The following is a 10,204-nucleotide window of genomic DNA, read 5'->3' as shown; positions in this document are numbered from 1 at the left end:
CAATTAGACTTAACATACAGCACATTTGACTTAACATGTAACAACTTACACTTAACATTCAACAAATTAGACTTAACATATAATCTATTACACTTAACATTCTACCTTTAAACTTATTATTCTACCCAATAGACTTAACATACAAGCATTTAGACTTAACTTCCAACTCGTTAGACGTAACATCATACTTATTGAACTTAACATCAAAAATTGTCAAATGGAAATCACATTTAGCCGGTATTTCTTTAAATTTTTATCTTTTCACGATGTTCAAACAAAAATTACAAATTTTTATTAAAAAATTGATAATTTACAGGTCTTGTGGAACTTGCTGATTGTTATGAAAAGTCGAATCCTTTGCTTTTTAAAAAGTTTTCATATGAATCTTTTTACACCTAATATTTTGGCTATGCTTCACCATAGACGACAAATCATCTTCGTTCTCAATCGCAAAAGTGAAGTTATCGTTTGTTTCACCTTTGTATGTCAGCGATAAAGAATCGTAAGGAAGTTTTAACCTCTCTAACACATCATATTTCAGTTTCATCATGGTGGTTGAAGAGTTAATCTTTAAGAAAACTGTTTTATCACTTGAGGAGACCATACAGATGATCGCTTTCTCAACCATTAATGAAGGGAAGGTAGAAGGAGTAATTAAGAGAATTTTAGGACAATAGGAGTATTGATAGTTGAAGAGTAAAAACACTGAAAAATTACATAAAGAGTTATTGTTCATGATAGAGAAAAATGGAGGAAAATTTTTCTCCAAATTTTTACCATTAGATCACCATTAATGGGATCTGACATTCGCCTAATGATGGGGCGATTGCGTTATGGAGAAGGAAAACAATATTTTAGGGTTTATGAGGAAATATTGTAGTTTCCTCTGTACGACTGATGTGGAGGGGCCCGAATACATTAATTAAGTTTTTTGGGTCTGATTCACAATGAGAAAAGATTGAAGTACGGTCACATGAGTTGATAAATATTGGAGCCTTTAGGACAAGTGCAGCAAGCTCCCACCCCACCTCCTAAGGCTGAGGTGGCGGTGGGAGCTTGCTGGACTTGCTCCAGCAAGCTCCTAAGGAAGCTCTGAGAGCTTCCGTAGCACAAAGCCTAGGGCTTTGTGCCACGGAGCTCCCAAGCTATTAAAAAAAATCTTTTTTTAACAAAAAACTCCTTGCTTTTGTACCTTTGCAATAGAATAGGGGTTTTTTGATAGAAGAGAGGTTTTTTTGATAGGGTTTTTTGATAGAAGAGGGGTTTTTGATATTGTTGGAGCTCCTAACTAGGAGCTTGTTGGAGCTCCATAAAAGAAGAAGTGTCTCTCAAGGCTTAATTTGTTAATTTTTTATTCTAAAATGCTTGAGAGCTCTTGAGAGCTTGCTGACTAGGACTCTCAACTGGGAGCTTGCTGCACTTGCTCTTACACAATTTTCCCAAAATAAATTTCACCTTTTCCCTCCACCAGAAGAATATGTAAAATTTTCCGCTACGGTTCGGGTTCAGAGCTTACAACTATCAAACCCGAATCCTTTTCATGCATCTCTATTTCTGAATTCTGATCCCGCCGGCTCAAAAACCCTAAAATTTGGGGGTTTAGGATTTTACACAGAAGCATCGAAAGAAGAAATTTTGAAGAAGATGAAGGTGGTTGCTTTAGTTAGTGGCGGCAAAGACAGCTGCTTTACTATGATGCGATGCATCGATTACGGTCATGAGGTCAGTCTCAAATCCCAAATTCCCAATTAATTTTCAATTTTGTATTTAATTATTGCTTATTTAATTCAAATTGATTGGGTAAATGTGTGTGTAGATTGTTGCATTGGCTAATTTGTTGCCTCTTGATGATTCTGTTGATGAATTGGACAGCTACATGTATCAAACTGTAAGCAGTTCTATTATTCTTCCAGAAATTTTAATCTTTAAAGGCTTTTTATTAAGGAAGAAGAAAATAATTTATTGTTTATTTGAGATGTAAATTATATTTTTGGTTAAGTGTAGGTTGGGCATCAACTTGTGGTTAGCTATGCAGAATGCATGGGGTTGCCTTTGTTCCGGAGGCGGATAAGGGGTTCCACAAGGTAATAGCATTGTTGTTAGTTCGTTTCACTTAGATTTCGTGCCGTTTACTTGTCCAAGTTTATTACATATGTTTATACTTTTTATGCAGCTATTTCTACTGTACAATAGTAGTGTGCTTTTGTTTATTTATTTATGGTTGCATTTTCTACCCCCTTAGTATGATATGCTAAGAGAAGCTCATACTGCCTAGAGAAGTATAAAACAAAAGAGTTGATTTGGTGTTGGCCTTCGCTCAGTTTTAAGTATTCACCAATAAAATTGGGTAACTTTGGCACCTACCAATCATTGTTGAAGGCTCACTAGACTCTCACTAATGGAAATTAGGGGTTTGGATTGGTAAATGGAAATTTCAAGTCTCAAAAGGTGCTGGCAGGTTTTGTATATAAGCCAAGAAACTTGCTTTCCAGTTTCTAGTTATAAATAGAGAAGGAGGGGGCAGAGAGAGGCAGGAAGGGAAGGAGGGAGGGAGATAACATCAGCAAGGATCCGCAGGCATACTCTGTCACCTTTGTGGCCTTCAGTTTCTTTTTCGTTTTTGTTAAAGAAAGTGAGGTTCCTCTCCTCTTCCTCTACATTCTACTGCACCAGATCATCTTGCCGTCCTTCACTTCGACATGTCACTTCTTCTAGGATCATAAACGTATATGTTTTTGTTTCATCTAAGTTTAGTTTTAATTCATATATTTTTGACAGGCATAAAATGTTTAACCCATGGACGTAGTTCTACATTTTTTTATCGATCATTTTTTAATCCTTCCTCTGTGATGTAGCTGTCCCTTTTCCTAGTCTTTTTATCCTAAGGAGGCCTTTCTTTAACAACATATTTACAAGGCAAATGTTTGAGAGTCTACGCTTAACAGCTATAATGAGAGATCATATGTGAAGCCGACACTTCTATGTGATAAAAATGCATATTTATACATTATTTATTGTAGACTATAAAATGAGTTTCAAGTACATAATTTCACTATCTTCATTTTTCTTTTATGTGCGTAGGCATCAAGATCTTAGCTATAAAGTAACCCCTGGAGATGAAGTTGAAGATATGTTTATTTTGCTAAATGAAGTTAAGCGGCAAATTCCATCTGTAGCAGCGGTATCTTCTGGTGCCATTGCATCTGACTATCAAAGGCTTAGAGTGGAGAGTGTCTGTGCTAGGTTGGGTCTTGTTTCTCTGGCTTATTTATGGAAACAAGATCAAACTTTCCTCCTTGAAGAAATGGTAATTCATTTAGTGTTTTTCTGTAACATTACAAATTTATTAGCGCGTGAGTGCGTCGTGAACTCTTAATAAAAACAATTCTTGGTTAACTATTCATTCTTTTGGTTTTCCTAGATACAAAGGGGTATAATTGCTATTACTATAAAGGTAAACTTTCTCACTTTGTTAAAGTTTTTTATTTACCAACATAAATTTGACAGTTCTATGGGGGGAATTATTATCTTTGTGATCATAATGGTTAATGCAGGATTGCTTATGACCCGAACTGATTTATCTGAACGTCACAGGTTGCAGCTATGGGTCTGAATCCTTCAAGACACCTAGGGAAGGAACTCTCACATCTGCAACCTTATCTGCTTCAAATGAAAGAGTATGTTTTGTGCCTCAAGTTAAGACATTTATTGTATTTATATTCAATATAGGCCAAAAGGCCAATTTGCTCCCTGTAACGGGGCCTCATACTCAAATTGTTCCTTGCACTTTCTTTTTTCTCTGTACCCTTTCCTAGATGTAAACTTAGTCATTTTTTAACATCCGTTATAAACTGAGTGTTAAATTTTCTTTTATGACCGTATTACCGTCAATAACATTGCAGTAGTGGTCCTTATGCTTTATTTAACCTTTAGGTTGTATTTGTCGTTGTAAATAATATTTAATTAACAATAGCTACAGGTACATTTCACATGAGCAATTCCCATGAAGTTCTCTATTTATGTATCGTTTTAATCAACTGCAGGCAATTTTATAGTTCATTTAATGAATAAATATGATGGAATTTTTATTTTCTATCATTGATATTATGAACAAATACATGCACCAAAGAAATGAATGGACTTTGGCCTGAAGTTTTAGCTGCTTTGGTTCAAAAAAGATTATAGTGCTACAGGTTTTCGATTCAAAAGAGATTATAATAGTGCTATAGGTCACCAAAGAATGAATGGACTTTGGCCTGAAGTTTTAGCTGCTTTGGTTCAGAAAAGAGTATAGTGCTACAGGATTTCGATTCAAAATAGATTATACTAGTGCTATAGGATGCTGGATAAACTTACGAGTGCAACGGAATGGTCTTACTCTAGCTAGTTACTGAAATTGTTACAAAGAAACAATCTTGGCTTAGATTAGTTCAGTGTTTCAAACTGGACATGTCACATGCATTAGTTTTGGCATGTTCATCACATCTGATTCAAAACTTAACCAACCAGAAAGGAATGACAGAAACTTTTACCTCTTTCAAAGTTAAGGGAAACTTCCCAATAAATCCATTCTCTATAAATAAGTTTTTTCCCCTTCTTGAAATCCTTTTTCTGACTACTTATTAGGAGTTTTTGTTCATTGAGCAAAAATATATCAAATATCTGAATTTTTTTTAAGGTTAGAATCATCAATGAAAATACTCCAAATTAGATAGGATGTTTAAAAAAGATACATGGTAATAGATTGTAGTTGTTTATGTAATCTCTAATCTGAAATAATTTTAGTTATGAACATTGCTAATATTTTCTAAGTCTTAACATTTAATCAGTTTTTTGAGGAACCAAAAGTAAAATTAAGGAAACATGATTAATTGATATGTAACTTTAGATTTAGGGTAATATTGTCCTTTCAAGTTTTATTTAACAGAACTTTTAATGGAGAGTAAAAAAAAGAGGCTAACTTTACATCTAGTCGAGAAGAAAGCAGCAGTATAAGGACCAATTTGAGTATGAGGTCCGGGTACAGGGACCAAATTGGCCTTTTAGCCTTCAATATAGTATACAGAGGATTAAGGAGAAAGAATGTGAGGTATCCTTACTTGCCAACTAATTTCCATTCACTTTATGGTGTAGTTTGGATCATATTTAAGAAAAAAAAATCCACAATAAGGCTGAAGTATAGGTAGATAAACCGGTAGATCCATTCTAGGACGGGACCGAGCGATATAACTGAAATAGCTTTGGATGTGAGTGACATTTAACTTCTTGTTGTTTGTAAGCAGCGTGCTTCTTTTATTGTTCTTCTGCGCTTCTCATTTCAGACCTCTTTAAAATAGCATACAGCCAGACAGTAAGGTGAACACAGTGCTTTGATTAGATATTTGAACTTCTACATCAGGAACCCAATCTATATATGATAAAGATACTGCATGAAAATTTATGATTTTTGGACAGGACAGGAATGTCTTGTTCTAACATGAGAACATGAACTCTCAAAAGTTTAGGAATGTTTATGCATCTATCTATGTGGTTTTTCGTGGATAGATGTCTAGTTATGTGTATGAAAGAATCTGAAAAGTATAATCAACTGTAAAACAATTATTTTTTTGCAATCTCATAATGAAATGGGCATAACACATCTAATATTTTTAGAAAAGCCATATAAAAATTGATAAATGTTTAATCTTCCTTCCCTTGTCTATACCTCTCCTCTCCTCCCTGTTTCTCCCTCTTACTTTCTCAGCTCCTATACACTATTGCATATACAACAATAGGTTACTGGAAGCACTGAATTAGGACCAACGTGCCATAAATACTTTTGTCGCTCAGTGAAATTTTAATACTGAAAGTAATCTTATGGGAAAGCTAATACGATTAGTCCTTATGACTTGTATTCTCCTAATGTGACATTCAATCGTATCTTGTGAAACAAATGGACCATATTTTTTCCTCTTAATTACACAGGTTTTCAACACACTGACTTGCATGTGATTGTCGGTTTTGTATCTAATCAATTCACATTAATATTTATAACATCTAAATTTAGAAAAATGGGAATTTGCAATTTATGGCGTATATGTATCATGATTAGTTTCAATTTGCTGTTGCCAGGCTTTATGGAATAAACGTATGTGGTGAAGGAGGAGAATATGAAACACTAACTCTTGATTGTCCTCTCTTTACAGTAAGTGTCAGGTCTCTTCCCTGTGTCACTATCTGGTTTTTGGCTTATCACTTATTTACTTTACATAATATTTACCATCATCTGTTTAAAAACGAAGCCATCAATTTACTTTTCCTATATAAGATTTTTATATAGTTCCCATAACATGAATGATGAAGAAACCAGAATGGTAAGGATTTCAATATGCATCTTTGCGAAAGATGTAAAAGAAGCATGCTTTGATATGTCAGTTGGTATTCTTCATCCCACACTTTAGTTGCTAAAAGATTCCAGAAGAATTAAATTTGTTAATTGCTTTTCCACGGTATTTGTGTGATATATGTCACTTTAACATGTACAAATTTCCAGAATGCACGAATTGTTCTTGACAAGTTTCACGTAATACTGCACTCACCTGATTCCATTGCGCCAGTTGGTGTTCTTCATCCCCTGGCCTTCCATCTGGAACACAAAAGCTCCATCTCATCACTGAGTAGCAGTAACGCAAACATTTATGATGGTTTAGAGAAATTGGACCATATTTATGAAGTACAAGGAGATGGTTTACAAAGTTGTTTGGTCAAATGCCAGCCTATGAGTTTAGCAGGAAATTCTGACATGGCTAATAAATCAAGTTTGTGCATCTCAACATTTGAAAGGGACACATTTTCTGTTGGTTGTTGGAGTCAGAGCTCTTCCAAGAGTTCGGAAGGTAAACTTATGCACCATACTTTTCATTAATTTACGTTCCGTAGAAGAAGCGTTATGGGTATTAATTTTGTTTTACATGGCAGGTTTGTGGGAGGACCTAACTACAGTGCTGAGGAGAATTGAGTCACAACTCAGCAAGGATGGATTTGATTGGGCCAATGTTCTATACATTCACCTCTATATATCTGATATGAAGCAATTTGCTCTGGCCAATGAAGTTTATGTAAGGTTCATTACAGAAAAGAAGTGCCACTTGGGTGTTCCATCACGCAGTACAGTTGAACTTCCTCTGCATCAAGCTAGGCTGGGTAATGCATATGTTGAAGTTTTAGTGGCTAATGACCAAAGCAAGAGAGTTCTGCATGTACAAAGCATATCGTGCTGGGCACCTAGTTGCATTGGACCATATAGTCAGGTAACTCCTACAATTTAACATCATGTATTCTCTACGGATGCTATTAATTCTGACATGACTAGAATAAGCACACTTCATTTTGAATCGCTTGTTGTCTGATACTGTTACTCAATTATATGTTGATTATATATACCATTCTCATTCGCCCAACTGATTAAAGATGAATGCAAAACTATAGTAGCCATATCAAATAAATGAAGTTCTAAGATTAGACACAACAGCTTTCACATGGCAATGGATGGATGTAGTTCGTCTTTGTATCTTTAATTGTTACTTGCACGTTGTAAGATAGATAATGATTAACCAGAGGCTTTTTTTTAGAAATACATTGCTACTGTGGTATTACTTGATATTAATTTCAAACACGGGCTTACATTCATGCTATAGAAAAATCATTCTTACGCTTCACATTATTTCTTTCATTTTCTTTTTGCATATTCTTAGCCTATCAGACATGATTATTTTAGCTATTTCTTTGCTTTGCTTCCTTTCTCATTTGGCATATTCCATTTATCTTGCTTTATTATCATGAAACATATGTAGTCTGGAATTAAATTTCTACAACAACAACAACAACCACCACCAAGCATTTATCCCAAATGTTTGGGGTCGGCTACATGAATCCTATTTTTCTATTCCGTTCAGTTGCAGGTCATTTCTTCCGTTACGTTAGTCTTAATCATATTTTTCTTAATTGCTTCTGACCAAGTCATCATAGGTCGACCTCTAGATATCCTAGCCCCATTAACTCTAATATTATCACTTTTCTTAATTAGTACACTAAAGGGTCTCCTTTGTACATGACCAAATCATCTTAATCTATTTCTCTCATTTTATCCTCGATAGGCGCAACCTCTAATTTATTACGGATGCATTCATTTCTTATCCTATCTTTTAATGTATACCCACAAGACCATCGCAACATTCTCATTTCTGCTACACTCATTTTTTAAACATATTGTTTTTTAATTGCCCAACACTCTGACCCATAAAGCATAGTTGGTCTTATAACTGTCCTATTTTTCCTTTAGTTTCATTGGTATTCTACGAGCTTTAGATTTTCCTTATACATTTTTAGCAACTTTCCTAATACGAGAAGACATGCTATTCCACATAATATTAGTCTCATTATCTATGTTCTATATATTTTCTTTCATTATCTTATCTTTAAAATGTATTAAATTCTCTCCTTTTAAATTCCACCATTTAGTTCTTAGTTTTTTGTTCATGTTAATTTTTCTACTCCACTTTTTATTTTAATAGATATGTCTAAGACCATCAATCTATATTGTGTACTTAAACTCTCTCCTGGTATAACTTTACAATCTTTGCATATTAACCTATCCGCCATTCTAGTAAGAAAAAAAGTCTATCTGACTATTATTAAAACCACTTTTAAAGGTTATTAAGTGTTCATCCTTTTTTTCTAAAAAGTGTATTTGCTATTATCAAATCATACAATATTGCGAACTCTAGAATTGATTTACCCATATTGTTCTTATCTCCATACCCGAAACCTGCATGTATCCTTTCATATCCGTTATTATCCTTACCAACATGCCCATTAAGATCCCCTCCTATAAGTAATTTCTCTCCAAATGGGATTCATTGTACTAATTCATTTAATTTATCCCAATATTCTCTTTTAGTACTCTTTAGCAAGCCTATTTGTGATGCGTAAGTACTAATAATATCAATAACCTCTCCACCTAAGATAATTTTTATTAGTATTATTCTATCTCCAACTCTTCTTACATCTACAACACTTTTGTTTATTATATTATCTACAAAAACTCCCACTCCATTCCTATTCTTCTCTTTTCCCGTGTACCAAAGTTTATATCCGGTATTTTTAATTTCTCTAGATTTTTCACCTATCCATTTAGTTTCTTGTAAACAAATTATATTTATCTTTCTTCTAATCATGACATCCACTAATTCCATTGTCTTTTCTGTAAGTGTATCTATATTATAAGTAGCTAATCGATCTATTTTTTTTGTAAAAGTCTCCTACAATTTTTTCTCTTAGACCGTTCTAGTCTATACCTAATACTATTAGGTACCCTATCAAAGGATTGTAGATTCTTAGAACACACTTACTTGTCATTAGACCGGGATGACATCGATGTAGTGCGTCGCTTCCGGGGGACGCCCTAGCAAACCACCCTTGCTTACTTATCATTGCATCAGGGTGGGATCGATGCAACACGTCGTTGTGGAGACGCATCAACGAGTATATAATATGATTCATTTTGTATGTGGATCCGACTATGTTTTATGCTGGCTGTTGGCTACCTAACACAATCCTAGCTTGGGATAGACAGTGCTGACAAACAACACTGGCGGAGTTTCTGGAATTAAATTTCTAAATAACTAAATTTTATATTGATTGAAGGATTTCTTTCCCCTGTCCTTTCAGGCTACTCTGCATAAAGAAGTTCTCTATATGGCTGGGCAACTAGGTCTGGATCCCCCCACAATGACGCTTTGCGCTGGAGGTGCAGTTGCTGAAATGGAAAAGGCACTGGAAAATTCTGAGGCAGTGGCTAACTGCTTCAATAGCTCTATCAGTTCCTCTGCAATTATTTTTGTTATTTATTGTTCTGCATCTCTTTCTTCTTCTGAGAAAATTAAATTACAGAGCATAATTGATCATTTCCTCAGAGAAAGAGCCTCTAATCCCCAGAAGGAAAGCTTGTTAATAGAATCCAATCCCATTTTCCTATATGTTCTTTCTCCCGGTCTCCCAAAAGGGTATGGATTCTTATCATATTTGGCACGCTGTTTTATTTAAAAGGGTAAATTGCGGATAGATACCCTGTACTATTGTCAAATTGAATTTGCTACCCTTGTAGTTCTATTGTTGCAGATAGATCCCCAGAGATATTTTTTTAACCCCTTTTTAGGGTCCATGT

At 34.7% G+C, this 10,204-nt stretch overlaps 1 protein-coding gene across 2 annotated transcripts in view; it reads left to right on the top strand.

Annotated features, from left to right (window-relative positions):
* The first annotated feature begins 1,509 nt into the window (after positions 1-1,509).
* LOC109827995 (diphthine--ammonia ligase) overlaps positions 1,510-10,204 on the top strand; it is a 10,029-nt gene continuing 1,334 nt past the window's right edge. Inside the window, exons 1-10 of one of the 2 annotated variants that reach the window (XM_020395018.1) lie at positions 1,510-1,722; positions 1,817-1,888; positions 2,005-2,084; positions 3,082-3,307; positions 3,422-3,454; positions 3,595-3,677; positions 6,112-6,184; positions 6,533-6,875; positions 6,958-7,289; positions 9,709-10,043. In XM_020395018.1, the coding sequence (XP_020250607.1) occupies positions 1,645-1,722; positions 1,817-1,888; positions 2,005-2,084; positions 3,082-3,307; positions 3,422-3,454; positions 3,595-3,677; positions 6,112-6,184; positions 6,533-6,875; positions 6,958-7,289; positions 9,709-10,043 (1,655 nt within the window). In that variant the 5' untranslated portion in view covers positions 1,510-1,644. Of the gene's footprint in view, positions 1,723-1,816; positions 1,889-1,999; positions 2,085-3,081; positions 3,308-3,421; positions 3,455-3,594; positions 3,678-6,111; positions 6,185-6,532; positions 6,876-6,957; positions 7,290-9,708; positions 10,044-10,204 lie in introns of both variants that reach the window. The other variant, XM_020395019.1, reaches the window with a different exon arrangement.

Source organism: Asparagus officinalis, unplaced genomic scaffold (genome assembly GCF_001876935.1).
Source record: "Asparagus officinalis unplaced genomic scaffold, Aspof.V1 AsparagusV1_Un608, whole genome shotgun sequence".
Classification (NCBI taxonomy): Eukaryota; Viridiplantae; Streptophyta; class Magnoliopsida; order Asparagales; family Asparagaceae; genus Asparagus; species Asparagus officinalis.
This window is presented reverse-complemented; position numbering and strand designations above follow the sequence as displayed.